This window comes from Drosophila ficusphila, unplaced genomic scaffold, assembly GCF_018152265.1.
Source record: "Drosophila ficusphila isolate 14025-0441.05 unplaced genomic scaffold, ASM1815226v1 contig_791, whole genome shotgun sequence".
Classification (NCBI taxonomy): Eukaryota; Metazoa; Arthropoda; class Insecta; order Diptera; family Drosophilidae; genus Drosophila; species Drosophila ficusphila.
Window position 1 is genome coordinate 18,999,849 of NW_025064737.1, and position 24,536 is coordinate 19,024,384.

The following is a 24,536-nucleotide window of genomic DNA, read 5'->3' on the forward strand; positions in this document are numbered from 1 at the left end:
AATTTCTGTTTGTTATATGAAATCATTCTTTCCGCGTCTCGTTAGCATACTCGCATAAATAAAGCTTAATTAGGATAGGTCAGTTGCACATTAATGAAAAGTGAGAGCACTTCAGCATTAAATACTTTTGATTTGCTGATACTACGCCCACATACAATGTCCTATGATTAGTTGTCTATTAATAACGCGCCCATTCAGCTTCTTATCTCATTTAGATAAATTATGATTGCATGTCAATTATTTATCAGCTAATTGGTTTGGCTTAGAAAACTATGGAAATATTGAATCGAAGATAAACGACTTCAACAGCTCCCAGCTACTTCCCCCTTATAAATATTGTTTTCTCTCCGCTCTTTCCACCATAATCACATTTTACTCACTTTTCTCCAGCAGAAGGTTTGCTTTGCGCTGCTTGTTTGTTTGCCAATTAGTTTTAATCGAAGAGCGCTCGCTGGTTCTCCGCTCGCCAATCGCTTGTTTAAATTGCTTTTCTAATTAATGCGCTGGGCAAATATTTGCCAGTGCATGTGTTGTAATAAAAAGAAGCTCCAAGTTCCTGCTTTCTTGGAGGCTACTTTGATTTCGTTTCTTTCCGGCGGTCGTGTCGCGCGTGTTTCTCGCCCTACGAGTATATTGCCTCGATTCTCCGGTCCGGTCGAGTGGTCGATTCAATATACACAGCTCCTCAATCTCTTTGGCCCATTCGCGTTTCTCTTTGGCTGTCACTTCGAGTCAAGAACCCAGTGGATACGTCATCGTTTGATTGCGTCAGCAGTCGCTCTTTGCTCGAAGCTTTTTTCGTTTTTTTGTCTCGCGCTTTTTCAGTCAGTTTTGTTTTGGTTCGGTATTCTGCCACCGGTTGAAATGAGCAGCGATTTGGGTGAGCTAAATTATGGATTTTTTAGCACTTAACACTGGCAGTTTTCGATTTTCGTTAATTTACGAGTTGATGGTTAATCAATTAAATGTTTGATCAATTTTTGCCACAGTGCCAATACATAAATCGTGTGCAAATAAAACTTAATATACAGAAACCGAACCACTAGGCGGTGGATAATTAAGTTCTTAATTTATGGACATTTCTGCTTGCTTAACAGTGGTAGAAAATTATAGTTGTGTGCTTTCGATTCGCCAAATTGCATATGATAGCATAAATATTGTTCTTAAGAATTGGTTCTTTAAAAAATAATTTCTTTAAATGGCCAAATAGATAATTTTCTTATGGAAATTTAATATCCCCAGATGTGCTGGATGTGGTGGCCAGCAACGAGGGGCCTCCCCTGCAGGCCTTCCGTTCCAGCAATCCCTTTGACGAGTCTGATGAGATGTCCTCCTCCCAGCAGGACTTGGAAAAGGAGCGGGATGGCAATCACACGCCGTTGCATATGCTGCGCCGTGCCAGCGAAACGGTGACCGCCAGCATCCTGGAGCCCGAAAAGGAGCACCTGCTGGGCGGTCGGCCCCAGGCTCCTCCCCGCACCCACGGAACCTCCATTCTGAGTGCCCCTGAAGGTGAGTACACGTTTAATTGCGACCTGTCGCCAAGGGAAACTCAAAAAATGCAGAGCTGATGCAATGCGAAAATATTTATGCTGGAACAATCTACCTCCATTCCTCCGATGCACACATTCCATTGGCAGGAGAATGAATGAGGACACCGCAGAGAGACATCCAAGGCTATAGCTCTATGCCAGCGCTTTGTTGGCCAGCCAAGCGAATTGGCTCAGACGGAGAACTGCACAATGCGTGCTTACAGATGCCTTTCAACACATATTCATATTTTGTTTATGCAGAGTTTTGTTTTCCCAGCTTTGAGCTGGCAGAAGCTGATTGAGGCATTTCGATTTTCAGTGAACCTCACAATCACATCATACACAAAGCAGTCGGGGCGTATACGTAATATTTCCGCATATTGACGTCGCAGCGTCTGCGATTGGCAGTTCAGCTGTCCCGGCTCAAGCTGGGTTGTTTCTTTGGTTCGCCTGCCTTCGGCAAAACTGCACCTTTGCTGGCCATGTGGGAAGATCCACTTCTGGGTGAGGGGCTTTGTTTGTTCTGTTTATGCAACTCTGTTTTGGCAGGTGGCTGCTACTGGGTTTTTGGCCTCAACCAAACACACTTATTATTGCTAAAACTCGTGGAGCTGCAATTGTTTTGCATCTGTCCAAATACGGGGTTTTTACGCGAGCTTTCGCCAACTTTTTGGGGGGGCGCCAAAAGGATTTCCCTTTGGGCCATGGCCACAGTGGAATTTTCACACGAATAATGAGCCGTTTTAGTTGCGCCCAAATGCCCACAATCAGACAACTAACACGAGTGGCAAAAGCCCGCGGCTGCCGGCAAAGTATGTTTCCATGAATATGCATTAGCTGGGGCTCATTTCCTGTGCATTCATTTCGCATTTGCTATTCGCATTCGCTTTGCATTCGAGTTGTGCTGATTCCGATTCGCATTCGCATTCGCATTCCCGTTGCCACTTCCATTTCCATGCCCATTTCGGCTGTGATTCGACTCTGGAAGTCATATTTAAATAAGTTTGCGCACCGCTGCAGGCAGCACAAATGCTCGCATGTGCAGGCGCTCGTTTATATTAAATAAATTCCATTTACCATTTACCATTTACCATTTACCATTTAAATGCAGCGTCTCGGGCAATTCCTCAAGCTCAACCTTGAATGGGCGATGGGGTTGATGGGTTGTTCGGAAAACCTGCCCGCTTTTCACATGTCGCTTCTGCTTGTGAGTGAAACGGCGACATTTCTGTTAACTAAAGCCAACATGATATACGCTTGGCACACAAGCATTCTCTCTCTTGGCTATTGATAAATGCAGTGCATTGCGCATTCGCCCCGTGTGCCCGCAAAGCTGTTTTCCCTCTCCGCTTGTATGCTTGTGTGTGTGTGTGTGTTTGGGTGTGTGCAAGTCTGTTCATTACGTATACGCAGTGTGCGACATTTATAAATGCCAGCATGACTGTGACTCGGCATAATGATTGCCAAATGAATGGGAGAATGTTAACCGTCACGAAAGCCCTTTCGACGCCATTTCCATTGACGCTGATGCGTTTTGCCCAACAGCACTTCGCAGCTGTTGGCCCACTTGAAGCTGAAACCACCGGGTCCTTTGACTGTTTTTGAAGGATCAGCCAGTTGCACTTGCAACGCGAAGCTAATTACTAAAACTGCGCTTAACCGCAGCTTTCCATTTCATCTTTGACCACCTGTCAGACTGCGCTTGAGGATTTGTTTGGTCGCCTTTACTGCGGCTTTGCCGTTTTCAATTTGTCGCCTTATTTGCCGAGCGCTGAATGGCGCTTTGTGACCTGGTTTTTCACTATTTCCACTATTTTCACCATTTTTTTTCTATTTACCCGCCGCGAGCCAAGAAAGTGCCAGTTTCCACTGATTTGCGATGTATGAGCACTAAATTAGATGCGAATCGCCGGGGCAAGAGCTCATCTCTCGGCAGGAAGTGCGTGACAACGGAATGCAATGCAATCTCGCCCAGAAAGGAATTATTTTCTGAATGCACCCTGCCACACCAGGCAGCGGGTAGCCGTGGAGTTGCCAGTCTGCATCAGGATTCAGGACGCGCAAAGGATTCCGGCTGGCATAGTTAAAAGGTGGTACGCTTAAGTAAACATAAATAAAATAAATGTGTGCTGCGTACGGGCAAAGTGATTTGATATATGCTGCAGACGTAGATGGAGTTTCAGAGTCAAACGTTAACTCGAACGCAGACAGGAAGAACTTGAAGCTTCTTGGTAAAGAAAAAAAATAAAAAGAAAAGTGGAAAAGCAGTAGCAGAAGTCATCACCGTGTGCAATTTACCGTTTAAACATATTGAAAAAGCACCTGACGTTTGCCAGTAAATAATGAATAGTTGAGTATCTGATATAAATCACTGGGAATATACATACACACCGCTCCTTTTTGCCAAGCGATTTATGACTTTTTTTGCCCTCCTGCCACGCTGTAATAACAATCTAAATGTTAAGTGACAGGAAAAACTTTTGCAACTTCGAGAAGTGCAATAAATTCTCCATCAGACCTTAAAGAACTTTTTCGAATATCTTGCCGGTCTCTCGAAGTTGTTTAGTTTTCGTCTCGGAAAGTGTGTTTGCTTCGCTTCCCAATTAACACCTCAGATTCGCACTCGTACGCAATGGTCCGCACATGACAACCGAATGACAAAAACTTTTGCAACTCCAGCTGCATATCTCTATATCCTCAGCCATTATTTTTTTACCATCAGCACATCGAGGAAGCTGAGAATCCACCCGCTTTTTCTGCCCAGTGCAGCAGTCATAATTTGTGTGAAAACTTCTGCAGCAATTGAAAAGCGAAATGCTGGGCAGCCAGTGCCTTGGCTTAAAAGAACTTTTGCATTATTTTCGTGCCTGGTCACTTGAAAGTTGCAGAAAATATGACAAGATAAAATGCCAAAAAGTGCCAGCGGCAAGTGGGCGGTGTGCACAGCGATAGGGGGCGTGGCCCCGGCAACTGCCAAAGGTAATAATCAATGGGGCGGCCAAAGAAGCCTTAATGACCTGCCCAACTTGCAGTTCAAGTTGGCTCAACGGCTTCTTTTTGCCACTGCAACGAAGCATTGCCGAGTGCAGAGCATGAATATGAAATATGAAATATCACGGCAGCGGCAGCGGCAAGACCTCCGAAAGTGCTGTCTTACAATACCTGAGCACTATCTTTGCTGACACCTTTGCACAATTTATGCACAATTTTTTCTCGCACAGAAGCGGCAGAAGCTGGCAAAAAAAAAAAACTAAAAGTAAGTGCCGCAAAAACTTTTAAATGAGGCACATAATTCAAAAAGATGGAGAAGAAATCTTGCCTCGCTTATCATGCCACCATCCTCTTCAAACCCCCAACCCCCTTTCAGTTTGTTATGGCGGAGATATTTTAAATTAATTAGCAAAACTTAAATATTTGTTGTAGTTCAAACGCGAACTTCGCATTGAACTTGTAAATATTCAATAAGCTCGCAGCCATAATGAATTCAACTCAACTGAACCCCGAGTTTAGCCCCGCTGAAATGGCAAATATTTGCAGCGCGTACATAAGTTGCCTGTTGGTTATGGCTAATTAATTGATAAGCAAATGCTCGTAATCATAATTGCGCCCTGGGCCAAACAAGTGTTTGTGTAGGAGAGCATCGATGGAGTATAAACAATAAACAAGTTCCTAACATTACAGCGCTTCCTAATCAGTTGGAAAACTATATGGTTAACATCTTGATCTTGATCGGTCTGTGGCTGCTCTTCTGATTAGCACCTCCAACTCGGATTTCAGTGTCAATTCCAGCTAATCGTCCCATATGTTCTCATTATCACACTTTTGCTCTCACCGAACTCTCGCATTTCTGCCGCTAATTTTAAGTTATTAAACAAATATTTTGTGTGTTTCGCTCGCGTGCCCACGAGCGTCTCGGGCTCCTAGATATATGTTTTTTATTAGCATAAGATAAAAAATATACACAATAGAAGCTGTCGAGCTTTCCACAGAGCGCCGACATCTCAGTTCTCCGCTGCCATTGGACGCGATTAGTCGGCGATTGAAATTAAATTGGTGCGGTTCGGTTATGAAACGATTTCAATAAAATTGTGCTTTCCATTGAATGGGAAAATGATGAACGTGAATATTTCTAGTTTTATATGTGCAGTGGCTTACACAAACTAATTTATTCATCCGCTGGCCAGGTAAGCACCCTCATTGTCGGGAAAAACCATCATTTCCCAACTCTTGTTGTTGCTGGATTGTTGGAAATGCACTTTTAAAATACTCAAAGCTCGCTACAAATTTTGTAATTATTTGAAAAAGTTTATATATTTAATACCATACACTTAGCCACCCTGTTTCCAAATCAGATTACGTTATTATTGTAATTTAAATTATAATTATTATTATATTTTGTTTTGATGTTATTTTGTGAAGAGAGCAATAGTTCGCTCATCCATTAGTGTTTATTTTGTTTGCCGGTGCTTTTCATTACTCATTTGCGTTATCTCATTCAGACGGGAAATCCCTTATAAACAACCTGAAGTTCAATTTTAGTTTTAAAACTTGTTTTAATATTTAATGGATTTACAGTACTACTATAGAGTGTAAAGACATGACAATTGAACGCCCAGGAACCAAAGCAATCAAACTGAAATTAAGTTACGATTTTATTTCGTTTGCGGCTGTAATAATCCGAGTTTTATTGGCTCCTATTTCGCATTCAGCATATGTGCTCCTTGCATTATGACACCCAATTAGCATTGGCAATCAATTTGGGCCTGTGTGTCAAAGAGTCGCATGACGCGCTGAATCACAATCGACACGTGATCGATGGACCGATACGCAAACAAGGAATCTGTCACCCCGAACAACTGGAACTAGAATTCGCACCGGCGAGAATTGGCGCTAAATATTTGCGCACAATTAACACGTAGCCGAGTGAAGCGTAGTGGTGACAAATGACGAGCAGATTGTCTTCTAAAATCAAATACAAACAGGCGTAAAAAGGGCAAGAAATCTGGCATCAAATCGAATCAAGTGTTGATTGCACAGCACAGCACAGCCTGTGGAAAAAAGCACATGGGCAGAGTCGGCTCTGCATAATAATTGTGCGAAGTGGATTGTAAATTCTGGTTATTAGAACGGCGCTTCATATGCAAATGTCGCTCTCCCCTCCAATTAGAGGGAGGCGTCGATTGCTGGGATCCCACATTAAGTGCGCTAATTATAAATGGAAATATTTATGTATTTCCTAGCACCTTGCGCCTTTCACAACCTGTGAAGTTGTCGCGGCAACAATGAAGCCAATTATGGAGGCTACAGTTGCAGACCGAGCACCTGTCGTCTGGATGGGGTCGTCCTTACCATCATCCTCATCCTCATCCTCGTCCCAATCTCCATTCTCGGTGTGGTCCTTGTGCTCGTCGTGGGCCAGGTGAAGACAGCTTCCTGCCGGCAGCGGTGTCCTCGTCTCGACATCTTTCTCGCCCTCGTTGCGCCTCCTCGGCGCAATCAACGGTTGTCAATCTTTGTTGCAATCTCCATTTCGCCATCGCCTTGAGTGGTAGGGGCTTGTGTGTCTGCTGCACTCTGCAATTTAAACGATCCGACTGCTGTTGGGCTTTCGTTATGCATGAACGGCTGAAATGAATGCCAAATGGGCTAAAAGCAGCTGCTTGCCGCTTATAAGCCAGTCGATGTCCCTGCTCCATTTTGCAAGCCATTCGATGCAGGCAAAAAAATGGAAGGGACAATTATTACAGCCCTTTAAATATAAGCAAAGTTTACAGATATTATTTGAAAAGAGCCCAAAATAGTTATAAAAAGCCATCTTAATTTTTTTTAAATAAATCTAGGCCTTAGTTTATTACATTTTGTTAAAGAGCTTGTGTAACGAAAATGAGGTAGTAAATTATTTAAGAAACTCTTCAATGTTCTTTAAAATGATTACTTACTTCTGCGGAATTCCTTTCAACTTATAAGAACTTTTCGCAGTGAACCTGACGTTGACATATCTATTAAGACATTTAAAACTGTTTGCCACTTACAGCAAAGCGCAGCAGACAGCAGCAAAATCAGTGGCAGCTGCAACAGCAGCAGCAGCATCAGCAGAGGAGCAACAACAACGCGGCAGTGGGGCCAGGTGACAACATGACACAAGGAGCTAAAAACGGCAGTGCAGCGCCGCAGGACTCGCAAGGCGACATCCTGCCCACCCGCCCCCTGCATACCAAATTAGACATACAGAAAATCCCGGAGGACGCGGGTGGTGGTGGTGGTGGAGGAAGTGGAAGGGGGGAAGGAGGAGGAGACGCCGCACAAAACGCTGCAACAATAATTTTAACGCCGACATCATTAAATTTAACAAATACAACACAAAATGTTGCCGGCAACAATGCGGGCAACTCAAACTCCAACTCCGGCTATCCAACTCCGGGCGGAGTCCGTGGCGACGAGTACAAAGGGCCAAAATGGTAAGTGAAAAGCTCATGTGGCCAACACTCCGGGCTCGGGTTTAGGTTTGAGTTTGAGTTTTTGGGGTCCGCCGGGTTGCTGCCATTGTGCGGATTTGTGCTTAACCCTTTGAATGCACTTCCGGCGGGACGGCCGCGCCGCCATTCACACTTGCATTGCACGCGTTTTTCGCATATCCGCTGGCTGCCTTTCGTTTTGTATTTCTGTATTTCTGTATTTTGTGCTCTCTATTTGTGTACGAGTATTTCTGTGTATTTTTTTTGTATTCTTTTGTGCCCCAACAATGTCGTCGTGGAAGTTGCCGCTGCACTAGGCAGCGGCGCGTGCTTCCGCCTAAATCGCAGAGCGAATGAGTTGCAGAAGGAATGGCATGGAGGTCCTGTTTTGGTCCTGCTTCCTGGCTTACATATCTCATTCTAGTCTTGTCGCAAGCGAGCCCACGATTCCTTGTTCCCTTTTTGGCTGCGACACTTAGTTTAATAGCTGGCGAAATGCCTTGTTGGCTGCAGGCGTTTATTCTTCATGTTCACAGCAACGCGGCGTATGAGTTACAGTGTTACGTATCCGACCCGTGGGTGTGTTTCCATTGTGGCACTGCAGTCGGGGGATCCCTACTCCCTTCTCCTCTTCAGTTTACTTGGATATCTTCAGCAGCAGGGCGAAGAAACTGTACGCATTGTTGATGGTCTGCCAAAAGTTATGGGTTAAAGTGGAGGGTTAAACTTAGAGTTTAAATGAAAAGAGCATTTAAAATGGTTGTTGGCTTCCTAGGCTAAAACAACATGGAAAGTTCTCTTGATTAACTTACCTTTACAAAGATAGGCAATCCTATTTCGAAGAAAACCCCAGCTCGAACTTTAACTGGTCTCTTTAGGAACTCCATATAGCAGTTGAGTAACTTTCTTGTGCCCACTGAATATTCCAGCCAATTGGTAGCAAAGACGCTATTAGTCAGATCATTGGCGTGAATGGTCAACTCATTGCCATAATAGCAGGGAAGATAAATCTGAACTATCATGACGGCCACAAACTGCACAGTGGTTAGAAATAGACCAGGTCGCTGTTTGAATCCCATGTGCACCAGTCGATAGGCACTGAAGCAGATGATGAAAGCACTGAGAACCACTTGGGATAAAACATAAGGTGAAACTAGCACTTCACATTCCTTAGTTAATCGTTTGACTTTCGAGTGCAGCTGGAAAATGCTTCGCAACTCCGGCTTGGCTTTCTCCTCGGGAGCATTTTGCAAAGCCTTCAGTCGCATTCCAATTAATCGGAAAAGTGATGCGATCTGGAACATGAAGTAGCATCCTAAAGTATCCAGAAGGATGTTGGATAGACAGCAGAGAGTCATAGCCACGACATTGTAGCCCCAGGCGTAGAAATACCTCTCCCTAGAGCGCCATTCAAAGGGCACATAATATCCAAAAGGCAGTTCGTATTCCTCCTGAAAAAACACGCTGGTATAACCCATGAAAGCCACGACAAGGCTGCCACAAATGTACCAGTAGAAGATCCGCTTGAAACCCTTTTGATTCTTCTCCCAAAATTGTATTTCCTCTGCATTACGGAGATTAAAGGCAGGATTGTGTTGCAGTTCGTTGATGAGGTTAGCTGTTTCATTGCGACGATACCAAATATTCAGGAGCTTGATAATCAATGCCAATTCAGTTATGGACATGTATAGAACTTGGCCAGCTTCCTCGAAATCTGAAGATGTAAAGGCTTCGTACCACATTAAAGCTATATAAGTAAAAGTCAGTGGCAGATGCAACACAAATGGGTGAATGCGTTTTAGACAGGATAAAATGCCAGCTTCCTCATCATTTTTCCATTTTAGAAGTCCAATCCAACGCTGGACCACCAGTAAAAATTGAATGGCACTTAGGCGATCCGTAGACTCCATTATCAAGAGTTAAATTTTGTTTTACGTAATGAATTAACCCTGCGACCTTATCGGCTTTTATACTAGAGGTCCTATTTTTGAATTGAGGCTGAACTAGGGTGGTATTGTCGTCAAATTTTCTCTGGAACTTAGGTTTTACATCCTAGTTCACGTCTAGTTCAAAGTAAATATGTCCTGAAACCTTAAAATAATATATTCTTTTGTCAATGCTTATATTAAGCAGTGAGGAACCGGTTCATTTTGTGAGTTTAGTTCTCAAGCTGATCCATCCCTAAATTGTTTAGGTAATCAGACCAAATATTTGTTGAACTAATGAGCAGGGCAATTACAATAATTAGCTGGCTAACATCAGTATTCTATTAATTGTTCACCGTCACTAAATGGGTAAGTCACGCAATTGAAAGTAAAGATGTATGGGGATATAACCCCATCATACCAAAAATCCGTCTTTAAGTTTTACGAGTTTAAAATCAGTGCTTTGAAGTCAGAGCAGCAGAGCAGAGGTTCGGTTTCGATAGACCTTATTGTATAGGCATAAAGTTTTAATATTTATTCCAGCATAATTTATTTTACATTTATTTTGTATGCATTCATCCCGTATTTGTGAATCTGATCAACAAAATAAATAGTAGTATAAACTTTTAAAGTTCGTAGACCTAATAAAATGTTTTTAATGACAACACCCCTTTTTTTTTAAAAGCAGCAAAACTTCAATGAATGTTATGTAAATTTTATTATATTCAAATTTTTTATAAAATATATTTTACAAATATTTTATTTCGATACATTAAGTAACAGAGCAAAGAAACTGTAGGCGTTGTTGATAGTCTGCAAGATTGGAAGAAAACTTTATATATAACTAGATTATTAGCAATTGATGTTAATGAACCTTAACAAATATGGGCAATCCAACGGCGAAGAAGTTGCCAGCGCGAATGGTCACAGGTTTTTTCAAGTGCTCCATGTAAGCATTGAGTAATTTGCGAATTGGAGGACGACATTGCAGCCAATTTATGTGATACACCTCGTTGGTCAGCTGATTGGCGTAAACTGTAATTTCATTGCCATAGTAACAGGGCAGGAATATCTGCAGAATCATCACGCTCACGAACTGCAACATGGCTATAAACTGGCCGGGATTGTCTCGAATTCCCACGTGTTGAAGGCGGTAACCACTGAAACAGATGATCAGTGCACTTAAAATTATTTGAGATAGGATATAAGGTGATACAATTGCCTCGCAGGATTGGGTTAACCTGTAAAGAGTATATGGCTTTAGAAGAGGAGGATAATATAGTTTTGCTTTCAATATTACCTTCTGACTTTCTGGTGTAAAATAAAAATTCCTCGTAACTCCTGGCCAAAATGGGAATCATCTTCAGTATTCTTAAGACCCCTCAATCGCAATCCAAGCAATCGGTACAAAAGAGAGATGTGGAATAAGAAGTAGCACCCCAATGTATCCAGGGTTATATTCGATATACAAGTCAGCGTCATTCCCGCCATATCGTAGCCATATGCAAACCAGTATCTCCTCTCATTTCGCCAGTCGAAAGGAACGTAATATGCAAATGGCAGTTCGTAGTCCTCCAGGAAAAGCACCCCAGTGCAGCCACTATATACCACACCCAAGCTAATCAGGATGTAGATATAGAAGAACCATTTGAAGAATTGTTGCTCTCGGTGCCAGAAATCCTTTTCCTCCTGATTGCGAAGTTGGTAGTCCGAGGAATGCTCAAGGTCGTGCATCAGTTGCCAGGCTTCAGTTCGATAGTACCAGATGCTCAGGATCTTTACCACCAAAGCCATTTCGGTGATGGACATGTAGAGCACTTGGCCAGCCTGCTCCAGGTTACTGGATATGATGGCCTCCAGCCACATTAGTCCAATGAAGGTAAAGGTGATGGGCAGATGCAGCAGGAAACGATAGTTGTGTTGCAGGAAACTAGAGAAAGTCCAATCCTTTCCTGAGTTTAAGGACCAAGGCCACAGGCCAAATAGTTGCATGACCCGTAGAATCAGGCGCATGGATTCAATGCGATCCTTCTGGTTGTCCATTGGTTTCAGTTTTGGTTGTTTTTTCCCTATCTTGGCTGCTTTTATAGCTTTAAGTGGTCCGGATAATTAGCAGCAATTACTTTTACATAATTAAAGAAAACAAACACGAAACTGCGGTTATGAATACTCGACTTTAGTACCTCTGAAACCTTTCTTGCAAAAGGTTTAACTCCTTATTCAACTCATTCTAGGTGGCTCCATTTCCGTTCGCATTGGGTGAACATTTCCGAACAGGTGGCCCTGTTGGCCATCTTTCTGGGTCTGTGGGCCATGGCCTTCGTCCTGCTGCCAGATTATGCGCAGCCACAGACCGTCATCATGCGGATTGCATTCCTGTTCGTGGGAGCCCAGATCACGGGCATTCTGGTGACCTTCGTTCACCTGCCCGACATGCTTGGCATGCTCTTCTTCGGCGTGCTGTACGCCAATCTCGGCCTGGCCAACTTCCAGGGCTATCAGAAGTTCGAGCTGTTTCTCAGGTGAGTTGTGGCACCTTATTTAACATTTAAATTCGAGCATAATGTGGCTGCTGTCACGCTCTTCCAGGGAAATGGCCCTGATCAACATCATGCTGCTGGCTGGCCTCGGACTGGATGGCGATGCCTTCAAGCGGCTGTGGTTCATGATTCTCCGCCTGACCCTTCTGCCCACGATTGTGGAGGTGGCGGCCATCGCCGGACTGGCCTACCTTACGCTCTCGATGTCCTGGCTGTGGGGCATCGCCTTGGGGTGAGTGGTTGATTGGTTAATGGAATACTTGGATTATCGGCAGCCTTAATGGCAACGGCTTGTCCTGGTTTAATGTTGCAGCCTGGTCATCACCGCCGTCTCCCCGAACGTGGTCGTCACCGTGATGCTGAAGCTCAAGGAGGACCGGCTCGGCCTGAACAGCGGCATCCACACGCTCATCTACGCCATGACCACATGCAACGATGTGGTGGCCATCTTCATGTTCGGCGTGATAATCAGCGTAATATTCTCAACGAGTGCGTTTGCCACCCGCCGTGCCCGGAAAATCGAAATCAGAGCTAAATAAACTCCCTCAACCGCTTACTTGCAGCCTCGCTCACCCAACAAGTTCTGCAGGGTCCCATTGGCATCGGGATTGGACTCGTTTTTGGCTATCTCTACGGCTCGATGCTCCAGTACTTGCCGTCGCGGAACGCGGTAAGCTGCCAGACAAAAGGCGCGGACCCAGACACAGCTCGTCCTTCTCGTCCTTCGCGTCCTTTGCGTCCTTTTCGTCCTGCTGCTCGTTCTCGAGCGGGCTGCACTTAAAATGCACATTCAGTGAACACTTAGACACTCAATCAGCGCATTTAATGATGCAAAACGCGCGCCAGTCGCCAGGGAAAAGGGATTGCGAGGGGGGGCGGCTTTTTTTTTTTTTTTTTTTTTTTTTTTTTTTTTTTTTGGAGGAGGTTAAAATCCAATGCCTGAAGACACCGTCAAAAGTGCCGTCGCACTAATGGTGTGTGGGGCTTGCACCCACTAACCTATAACAATCCTCCTCCCCTGGCTGAATTCCACCCCGGAACCGAGTAAACATTACTACGGGGTGGAGCCGTTTTGTGCTGTTAGCACGCCTGGTACCCGCGTCCGGGTCCCCTGTCCTTGGCGTATGGAGACGATACGCATCGATAGTTCCACATGAGTGGAACGTCGGAAGCGATTTTGCCTGGGATCAAGCGCAATCGATTTGTCTTCTGTCTGGTTCTGTTATGAGCTATGAACTCAGGCGTCTGTTAACGTCGTCAGTTCTGGTGTCCTCCTTTGTTCCCGCTCCAGTTCTTGGAGCCTTGTCATCACAGAGTATGCGAACGCTGTCATTGCCTTCCATTTATCTCTGGAAGAGCACATATCGTGCGTGATAATTTCAGCAGATGGAGAGTGCCCAAGTACTGCCTCCAGTGTTCGTCGTTCTTCTTCGAAGCGATCGCAGTGGAAAGCAACATGTTCTGCGCTTTCGATTTCGTTGGGGCAGTTGGGACAAAATGGACTGTCTGCTAGCCGAAAACGATGAAGGTATCCGCGGAAACAGCCGTGACCGCTGATGATCTGCGTTGTGTAGTAGTCGACATCGCCGTGTCCACCTTTTATCCACTCACTTATTTGTGGTATAAGTTTATAGGTCCAGCGTCCATCATCCGATTGGTCCCACCGTTGCTGCCATTTTCGTATGGACCGCGCTCTTTCGGCCTCTTTTTGTTCGCGTGTTGGCCTCACTCCTTGCTTGCTGTACAGACGAGACAGCTCCTCTGCCAGCAGGTCGACTGGTGGCTTTCCCGCGATGACACAGATTGCATCGTTTGATACCGTTCTGTATGCGCAGCCTATTCGTAGAGCACTTTGTCTGTATATCTGTGTTATCCCTCGCAGATGGGACTTTTTGGCTCCTGCCCAGATCGGTGCTGCGTACATAGTGATGGAGTCTGCAACCGTTGACAATAATGCCCTTCGTTGCCCTTGGGGTCCTCCTACGTTGGGAAGTATTCTTGTCAAGGCTCTCGTGACCGCTGTTGCCTTACCGCTTACTCCCACTAGGTGCTGCTTGAAGCTTAATCTCGTGTCGATCAGAACTCCAAGATATTTAATGGCTTCTTGGGAAACTATTTCATGACCATCAATAGCAATTATCATTTTCTCCTTTTTTCTGCGTGCACTTATCAGTACTGCTTCCGTCTTCTGTGCTGCTAGCTCTAACCCAGCGTTCCTGAGCCATCTTTGTATCCGTGATGCGGCGTCCGTGCATTTCGCCTCTAACAGGTCCAGCCTTTTGTCCACTACTACAAGCGCAATGTCGTCTGCATATCCCACGATGTTCGCCTTGTCCGGGAGTTTCAGCCTCAGTACCCCGTCGTACATAGCATTCCACAACGTTGGTCCGAGGACAGATCCTTGTGGTACACCACCTGTTACTCTATAAGTTTTTGAGCCGGTGTCCGTTTCATATTGTAGTATGCGGTCACGGAAATAGCTTCGTATAATGCGGAGTAGATAGCTCGGTACTCTCAGGTTTCTAAGCGATAGCAGAATCCTGGACCAGTTAGCCGAATTGAACGCATTCTTTACGTCGAGTGTGATAACTGCACAGTAACTCATATGCCGGTGTCCTCCACTTATGGCATTCTGTGCGATGTCTGTCACTGTCCTGATAGCATCCACCGTTGACCTTGCTCGTCGAAAGCCAAACTGGGTATTTGAGAGCCCAGTAGGGCATTCTAAATACTCCTGCAGGCGATCGCAGATCACGCGTTCAAAAACTTTACCAACTGTATCCAACATACACAACGGTCTGTAGGAAGATGGTTGGTCGGGTTGCTTGCCAGGTTTCAGCAACAGCACCAGTCGCTGAAGTTTCCACCGAGATGGGAAAGTTCCTTCTGTAAGGCATGTGCTGTAGATATGCGCGAAGATGTGTGGCGTTTCCATTACCGCTGCTTTGAATACCATGTTTGGGACTCCGTCTGGTCCAGGGGCTTTGTTGTCTTTGATGCGGCGCAGAGTGCTTAGCACCTCTTCCATTGTAACCGGCGGCACATCGCCTGGCTCGATCGTTGGCAAAGCTTCGACACTTGTTTCCTCCTGTGGTGGGAAGAGTGTAAGTACCGCTTTTTCTAGCAGTATTGGACACTTCGGCTGTGGTGCTGAGGGTCCTTTCACCTTTCGCATGACAGTTTGGTATGCCATACCCCAGGGTTCGACGTCAGCTCTGTCCCGCATTTCTCTAAAGCAGCGATTTTTGCTCCGCACAATTGCTTTTTTTAGCTCCCATTTCCGCTCACGGTATACGCCATGTAGTTCTGCAAAGGTCGGTCGAAGTGTTGCGCGTTTTGCTCTCCGTCGCGCCTTGATGCAAGCTTTGCGTAAATCGGCTATCTCGCTTGTCCACCAGTATGCCGGTTTCCGTTTTCCACCGTACCTCCCTCGCGTCATTGATGCGTTGCAGGCTGCTTCCATTTTGTGAGCAATTTCTTCTGCAATAGCTTCCGCTGTGGTACCTTGTAGGTGTGTACCCTGCCACGCTAGCTTGAATGCCTCCAAATTAAAGGAAGATTTTTTCCATTTCGGTCGTGTCGCTCTGCACTCTGCTTGCGGTGCTCCCCTACTTAGCTCCATAATTATAGCTTTGTGATCGCTATGAGTATGGATTGAGTCTTCCACCTTCCAGGTTGCTCGATTTGCGGTCGCTCGATCTGCGAAGGCTAGGTCGATTATCGATCTTCCTCTGGCGCATTCGAAAGTGTGGACTCCTGGCGCATTCAGTAAAACAAGGTCCAACGCTGCAGCAGTTTCCTCTACTAGACGACCTCTTGCATTTGTAAAGTCGCTGCCCCAGGTTCTTGACCAGGCGTTGAAGTCTCCTGTAAGCAAAATCGGCCTCTTTCCTCTTAGCTCCAGCTCCAAAGAAGTCATCATGCTTGTGAATTCTTCTACAGACCACCTTGGGGGCGCGTAACAGCTTACATAGTAGAGGCCGTCTAGTTTGGCCCATACAAATCCGCCGCCGGTTGTCATCTTCTGCTGGAACGTTTTGTTTCCCGTAATCCAGATTGCCGCCTGCTTCACAGTATCTGTAATCCAGCGGTGTGATTCGATATCTTTGTACGGCTCCGTTAGTAAGGCTATGTCGATTTTATGCTCCGCTGTTGTTTGCCATAGTAGATCCTGTGCAGTTCTGCAGTGGTTGGTGTTCAGTTGTAGCACCCTCATATTCTTATTTTACGGACTGCCTCCTGGTATTTTGGACATTTCGCGCTGCCTGCTGCATGTGTCCCTTTACATAACGCGCATTTTTCCTCGTTTGTGCACCTCGCTGCTTGGTGTCCTTCGGTGCCGCAGCGTCTGCAAAGCTTTGTGCGGTCCGGTTCTTTACACGCGTTTGCCACATGGTCGTATGCCCAGCATTTGTAACACCTTTTTGGTGTTTTGACCTCGGTTATCCGGCATCGGATCCATCCAACCATTATGTGGCCGAGGTCTAGGATCTTCTTCGCGACCTCCGCCTGCAGCGATACGTAAACGGATTGCGTGCCGCCGTATGTGTCGCGCCTGCTTTTGATGGACGATATGTCCGGTCGTTTCACTTGAGCCAGTTTCGCAATCGCCTCAAGAAGTTCCTCGTCTGTGCTGAGCTCGGGAATGAGTCCCCTACACTGGACAGTGACCGTGTGAGTCCTGACATTTACCGTTGCCATTTTCTCCAACGCTTTTTCTATTGCCGAGTGGTAAGAGCTCGCTTCGTTGCCCTTGCCCCTCTTTAGCTCGATCAGAAGTCCACCCTTCTGAGTTGGTCGCAATGTCCTGACCTTTTCGCAGAGCTCCTTCAGTTCGGTGTTAGATCTCACCGCACGTAGAATGTCCGCGTAGGTTGTATGCTGCTCCTTCTTTTCAATAAGTATCGCATCAGACCGCGGCCTGACGGATTTGCTCATTTTTTTTGATCTTTTCGTTTCCTTTTTTTCGACTTTTGTCCATTCCCCTTGAGTCCTGGATGCTTTCACTTTTGGTGGGTGCGGGGAGTCGTCGTCCCCCTTCTTTTTCTTTGCCTGCGGCGATTTTGCCATTGCAGGGGCAGCATCCTTGGGGCTTTTGGCTCTTGTTCTTTTCGCCGACTGTGGGGCATTTGCGCTTATACGTGTACTTAGGCTGTTCAGTTTAGGGGTGGGCAACAATTTTGCCTTGCGTTCCTCTGCTTCCAATTGCATAAGAACTTCTGTGTGGGCACTTTTTATGGTGCTGCACAGTTTCCTAATATCGCCATGTACGTTGCGACGAGGTTCAATATATTGCACTAGCGTGTCAATTTCTCTTCCGAGCTTTTCCACTACCTTAGCGAGTGTAAGCGTGGGTGTCGGTGCTGCCTTCTCTGTCGGGCATACAACGAGTGCTTGTGAGCCTTGATTCAATGGTGCTGGTTGGTGCACATTGACATTGTTCACCAACTCCTTGGTGTTTAGGTGAGTCGTCGGTGTAGCGGTCGTTTCAGTACCACTGCTTGTTTGTGGCGCTAGTCTGTTTACACGTCTTTGGCTTGAGACGCCTTCCTTTGTATTGTTTATTGGTGCTGCTGGTAATGGTGGAGATCTTGCGATCACAGAACTCCTCCTAAATACCTCTGCCAGTCCTCCTGTTGCAATGTTTTCATTGCTGTGTGCGACGTTGTTGTTGCTGTTTGGGTTTAGTTCTTTTAAATCCATGCAGTAAGGGCCCCAACTTACAGCCGCTATCTCCACGCGTGCACGAAGTTTCCGTAAGTCCCATGGTTGTCTTTGAATCAGTGAGGTCATGCGAGGGTTGACACTGGCCTTTATGGGGTCCAGTGTTCAGAGCCAGACTTCAAACCGGAATAAATAGGGAGTCATCTCAACCTAACCTTCGTGGTCACTAAAGACTACGCGCTTCGAGCGCTCTGCAAGACCTGCCAGGTTTTATTGGGGCGGAGGAGGCTACGAATCCTTCTGAGAGCCATTTCAGCAAGATGTCACTCCGCGTACTCAGGTAACAGAGACCCGTAACCACAGCCCGATGCTTCGTTTCGACCGAGTCCAGTGTATCATAATCAGGATTTTACTGGTATCCATCCTGATGGTCCGCCGACCGGTTTACGCGTGTTGTTACGGCCGCTCCTAGCATGGAGAACAGACGCCGACCAGGAAGCCGCCCGCTGTGGGATGCCCCTGGGTTTTTGTACCTCCTCATGCTTAAGCGTGATGAGTGGGACACATATTTTCGAAGAGGCGGTGTCTATTCGCCACTGTCACAGGGACATCATCGGATTTGCTAGCTTTTAAACCGCATCCTCCGCTCCTGCCGCTCATTGTCGGGGGTTGCTTATTCGTTTAAACTTATTTCGCAACTAACCTGCTACTACAGGCCGTCCGGCTATCCGCAACCTGCCGTCCCCCCGGTAGCTTAGAGCCTAGCTTTCCATCCGAACCCGGATGGACCGAGGCGAGGGGGCGGCGCTAGCTGCGCCATATGTACGTGGGACTACAGAAGACTCCACTGAGAGAAATTGGTTATAATGCCCATAACATTTCTTAGGCTTAGCCGTTTTCAAAGTGAGCTCAAAACCTGAATTTTCAGGAGCCATGACTCGGACAGCTCTTATCCGATCTCTTATTGGCATACCTCTTTAAGTTTGTGATGGAATTTCTGGACGAACTGCGTTAAGATTTTTTAAATCGGAGATGTCCAATTTTTGACCCCGTTCATGTCAGATTTTCCCTTGTTTACCATGAATCGCAAAAGGAGACCCAAACCTGCACTTTCAAGAGCCATAACTCGGACAATTTTAATCCGATCTCTTAGTGACATATCTTGTTTTGTTTGTGATGGCATTCCTGCTCGAATTGCGTTAAGATTTTTCAAATCGGAGATGGTGCAATTTTTGACCCCTTTTGATGTTAAATTTTGTATGGTTTCCGACGGATGGGTGATTGGTGTTGTTGATTTTGTTACCATTTAAATGAAACGAAATGAAGAACGAATCTTACTTAACCTGACTTAGCTGCCATTTTTTCGCTTAGTGGCATCTTCCGCTCAACCCCCCAAACGCCATTGTTTGTGTGGGTGCATTTTGCATAAAAAGACACTTACATGCATAGCGGCAACGTCGACGACAACGGCAACGGCAACGGCAAAGGCAACGACGGAGCCGGCGACATTTGCGACGACAGTTACTGCCAGCATCTATGTGAAGTTATGCCGGGGACAGCGAGGCAGCCGCAGCCAGAGCCACAAAACTCATTGCCGCAACTTACACCGCTAATGGCGCGCATAATCAAACGCCATGGGTGGTGCGCTGAATGCAGCAGCCGTTGAGCCACCCGAAAACACCCAGCCACCACATACACACACACACACACTCACACTCCCGTGGAGTTCTCATAACTTTTGTTTTCTGCAAGTCGCGCTCGCCTTTGCCATCGTCAAGTGGCATCCACATCCGCATCCACGCAGCGCTGCAGTTTGTACAAAAATTTCACGCTGAGCGCCGTTGAAGTTGCATCCTTGCATATTTTACACACCCACCGAATCACCCAACCACCCAACCAACCAAGCCACCCAATCCACCTTATACCCCCCGTCAAGAACACACACATACACCCACACACACACACAGCCATGGGCTATTCACTGTCATCTCTCGAAGAGGCAAAAAGACGCGGCTGTCATCAGGCCTCGGTTTTTGGTCTCAGCATCTTTTCGCGTGTCATTGCTACCGCCTTTATTTTATTATTATTACGCAGTCCCTTGTAATTTTGCATTCAACGTCACCTTTTGCCACTTATTTCTCCCGCGCCCGTTGACAGTATTTTTCAATAAGATATTCGCGCAAAAAGTTTTGTAATTCAACGAGGTGGTGGCGAACTCAAGTTGGAAAATTAAACGTAAAAGAGGGCTTCGCATTTTCCTAACGAACTGCCATCGAAGGCAATTTCATGCAATTTTACGAGAACGAGCAGCTTAAACAAAAATACAAATCCCCTGACAAAGGTGAAAGCGTAAATTGAATTGCAGCAATTTGCGGTACTTGAATGGTGTAGTAAGGAAATCACCGGTTAAATTAAAAGATCCCAATCAGTCTCAACACCAGTCAGGAAAACTGACAAGTTGACACACTGGAGATATCAGGAAATATCCCAAAATTCCCGGCTGAGAAAACATTGTTGCAGGCGAGATTTATCAGATCTAAATCGTTGTAGAAGTCATTTTAGTACAACTTTTGAGCTCGACCAAAAAACGTCATATGCAAACAAAAACATAGGAAGAGGATACCTAGGATTTTTTTTCTGGGCTGCAGCACACATTGCGTATACGCACCTGACCGCACACACAACACAAACAATGCAGGAGTCGGACGGATAAAAAAGCAGTTTCCATCAGAGTTTTGTAAAGTGATTTCTTTTTTTTCTCTCTCTCTCTTTACGAGCGAAGCCCCACTTACCTGTTTTGCCATTCAGCCTCTTCATATCTGTCCTTTCCGAATCCGTTTCAGACGTACGCAAATGGGCTCCGCTTCGTCTTGACCGTCTTGGGCGGCACCATTGCCGTGATGGGCAGCCGCGTCATCGGTTATACGTCGGCCGGGGCTCTGGGATGTGTGACGACCGCCTTCATTGCGAGGATTGGCTGGCGGCGGGAGGAGGCCAGACTGACGCCCCAACAGCTGCAGGCCCAGCAGATTGTGAGTATTGCACACTGAAAGAAATGGCGGGTTAATATTTCGGTATTTAATATTAGTTTAAATTTATTCTTTCTTTCGTCAAACGAAAAATAAATGTTTTTTAAGCATTTTAGTTTATTTTCCATATATTTCCGATCACTAAACGGATTAAACAATGCAAATTACAAGAATTACTATTTCATTTCAAAATCCAAATAGTTTTAAAAATAATATTTTGTTTTTATTAGACCCATAGTTTATTCACAGTGTTTGTTTTTCAGTGTTTGGGATCTAGACCTGGTCCAGTCAGTTAGCTCTCTGAGCCCGAGACTTTGGCTTTGCCTCTAACTTTGGGTTTCAGAGTGCTTTCGGAGTATTGGGACCTCCCGCTTTTTTCGAAGTTTGTTTGGTTTTGGGTCAAGAAAAATGTTCCCTGGCAGCAGTGCCATTTTTTATGTCTGCTTCGCTGCAGCCGTAAAAAGCGCCTGTATGTGCGGGATTTTTGCTAGGTAATTTGTGACATCACGTCCTTGTCCCATGTCAGACTTGACTGCCGGTGCTCGATTTGTTTCGAGGATGTGTGTTTTTTTTTTGCGTTACCTTCGGTTTATTTCCATTTACCACTGCCTTCAACTTTTAACCCAGATGCTGGGTTTTTGCACTCCGACTGCATTTTAGTTCCAAGGCAACGCTGCGTAAGCCGATTGGCCTGCCACTGACTGCCGCTGGTTGGAACGATTTAAATGGGGCACATAATGAAGCAGCCAGCGATCTAATAACATCTTATTGATTTCACTTGCAGGCGAGTGTGCCGAAGCGTCTGGACCTCATGTGGAAGTTCCTCAAGCCCGTCTCGTTTGCGCTCATCGGCAAGGAAATTAATTTCAACGTGCTGCAGGGCCATGTAATCGGTTATGGCGCCTTGTTGGTGCTCGTCGGAAGTTTGGTAATTAAAATGGTCGCCGGTGGTGCAACAAATGTTCGCCCCGGCGGCTTATTTAATTTCTTTCGGTTCTCGACCAGTTTGTGCTGCGGGAACTCAGCTAGGCGATTTACCCATAGTTTTCCCCACGGTTTTGAGGTCCAGTAAAAAACAGAAAACCCAAGTGGAGATTCCTGCCGTGGGTGGTTGGGGTGAACCGAAATGAAAATGTTCCAGCACCGCAATGCAAATGTTACCTGCACACACACATATGTACACCCGAACACACACAGAGGGGCACAACAGCAGTGAAAACCGAGGGAGGCTAAAAAAAAAACCATCTAGAGATGACCACTTTCTTGTTCTTGTTTTCAGTTTCGCCTGGCTTTTGCATATTTATCCACATATGGCGGAAATCTGTCGAGAAAGGAACGTGCCTACATTACAATTTCCGGTTTTCCCAAAGCAACTGTCCAAGTAAGTTTCCCGTTCCGCGTGTCATGTTGCTGCGGTTCCCCCTTTTCCCCTTCTTCCCTTTTTCCCACCTTTTGCCATTCGTACTCCATACTCTGCACTCCATTTTCCATTTCCCATTTCCCTTCCGTTGTCTCTTGGCCTGGTGGCGCTTTTTATTTCTTTGCCGGCCATTTCACTCGCTTGCCACGAGCAGACTGCCCGTCGTCCTGATCGTCCTGACTGTCCCGCTTGTCCTGGTCGTCCTTGTCGTCCGGGTCGTCCTGGTGGCCTGGTGTTTTCCCCATGCTTAAGTTATACACGTATTTGCAGGTCATGTTCTCTCGGCCGGAGTCATCGCAGGTCCTGCTGCCTTGGCTGCCATTGCTGCTCCTGCGGCTGCAGTTGGCATGCCAGCCTTTTGTTTGCAGTTTAACCGCAAGCGGACATTTTGTTTATGTCGCCAGTGCGAGCGAGTGTGCGTCGTCTGTGGCTGCCAGAAATTTAAATGTTCCGCTGGCTTACTTACTTCCCCAAAAAAACCAGCAGCAACAACAGAAGCGCACATGTGCCCTGCGCTGCCTGTCTAACTTTTGCCTAATATGCGGTGCATATTTCACTGTCCAACCTTTCTCGTACTGATTTAATTAAAATTGCACAGCAAACTGCATTTAATCTGGCCTTGCTGCATATCACTCATCCGCAGCGGTGGCCGCTGCTTAATTTGCGTCCCACTAACTCTTTCCCTCTTTTTTGTTGATTTTTTTTCTGCTTTAGGCCGCCTTGGGTCCAGTGGCTTTGGACTTGGCACGTGCTGCCAGGGTGGCGAATGAAGAACAGCTGGCTTTGGCCAGCAATGTGCTGATCATCTCTGTCCTGGCGATTATATTCACCGCACCGTTGGGCGCCATTCTAATGCTGCGACTGGCGCCATATTGGCTCAAACACGGCGATGCAGTGGAGGCGGTGGACTCACCCACAACGCCCACTGCCACGCCCCCGGCGAACAACGATTCCGTTAAAAGGACCTAGCGGCAGCTTGACCCACGCATCCGGAGTTAATCCCGGCCAAAAGTTTTAATCCACGCCGTACTTACCTAGCCATTCTAGCCGTACTTATACTTACGTGTACTTAGTCGCTTTCGGCAATGCGCAGTTCAAATAAAAGTAAATGCGAAAAGTTACCAACGCACATATTTTCCTCAAAGGTTGGCTTTTCAATTTCTTTTCAATCCGAATGTACCTTTTTTTATTATTTCGGTGTCCCAATATCCTTATTTGCCACTTATTTGCTTACTGGTCCTTAAATTTCAGCGAATTAGCAAAGTTTTGACTTAATCCCGGAGGACTAACGCCCCAAATGGGCAACTTGGTCAGCTGGGATTTTATTGTTTTTTTGTTTGTTTCCTCCCCCAGGAGAAGAAAAGCTTTTCGGCACCTAATTATGAGTGGATCTGTGTTAATCCCGGGCTCGAGCCCTTGCTAATTGATTTTATAATTAATTTTGGGGGGATTTAAGGGGGTCTTCCTATGTGATGGGTTGAAAAAATCGATTTTTTTTTTTTTCATAAATTGCTCCCTTAACATGTCTAGAATACGGTAGTAAAGCGATTTTAGAAAATTCGAAGTCGTTTTAAAGATACAGCAGGTAAAAGAAAGAGCGGTTCGGAGCGCTGAGTTGGCAGTTAGAAACTTTAAACGCGTTTTTCTCAAAACTGTGTTTTTCAAACTTTCCTCCATTGTATCTCAGAAACGGCTGGACCGAATTACTTGAAATTTACAGGGCACACTCAATATATGTAAACGCGTGGAATGAACTACTATCAATCGAAAATTTTCAAAACTTCGATTTTTTTATAGCAAAAAAAAAAAAAAAAAAACGCCAAATTTGCAACTTTTTTTCAAATGTCTATCAAAAATCCAATTTTTTTTATATTCATTTGATTGTAGTTCATTCCGTGCATTTAAGCCTACAAATTAAAACGCCGTTTATTTTTTTTTTTTCTGATAAGCCGATCAGCCGGAATCGTGGAG

General features: G+C 45.7%; 3 protein-coding genes across 4 annotated transcripts; 1 reads left to right on the forward strand and 2 right to left on the reverse strand.

The window, feature by feature from the left end:
* Positions 1-448: 448 nt before the first annotated feature.
* Positions 449-23,686, forward strand: LOC108091704 (sodium/hydrogen exchanger 9B2). Of its 2 annotated transcripts, XM_043209006.1 has the most exons (11): positions 449-880; positions 1,243-1,512; positions 7,567-7,990; positions 12,147-12,434; positions 12,502-12,684; positions 12,766-12,941; positions 13,016-13,122; positions 20,960-21,148; positions 21,930-22,073; positions 22,425-22,526; positions 23,280-23,686. In XM_043209006.1, exons 1-11 carry the CDS (start codon positions 499-501, stop codon positions 23,532-23,534), a joined length of 2,520 nt encoding a protein of 839 aa, XP_043064941.1. In that variant the 5' UTR covers positions 449-498; the 3' UTR covers positions 23,535-23,686. The 2 variants fall into 2 exon arrangements, with proteins under 2 accessions (XP_043064941.1, XP_043064942.1); XM_043209007.1 differs by lacking the exons at positions 449-880; positions 1,243-1,512 and adding an exon at positions 5,557-5,716.
* On the reverse strand, positions 8,625-9,897 carry LOC108091705 (odorant receptor 94b). The gene is made up of 2 exons (XM_017191043.1): positions 8,800-9,897; positions 8,625-8,678 (listed from the first exon to the last, which is right to left on the reverse strand). Exons 1-2 carry the CDS (start codon positions 9,895-9,897, stop codon positions 8,625-8,627), a joined length of 1,152 nt encoding a protein of 383 aa, XP_017046532.1.
* Positions 10,672-11,955, reverse strand: LOC108091707 (odorant receptor 94a). Its single transcript, XM_017191044.1, has 3 exons — positions 11,213-11,955; positions 10,787-11,153; positions 10,672-10,725 (listed from the first exon to the last, which is right to left on the reverse strand). The coding sequence occupies exons 1-3, from the start codon at positions 11,953-11,955 to the stop codon at positions 10,672-10,674; spliced, it is 1,164 nt and encodes a 387-aa protein (XP_017046533.1).
* Positions 23,687-24,536: the final 850 nt, after the last annotated feature.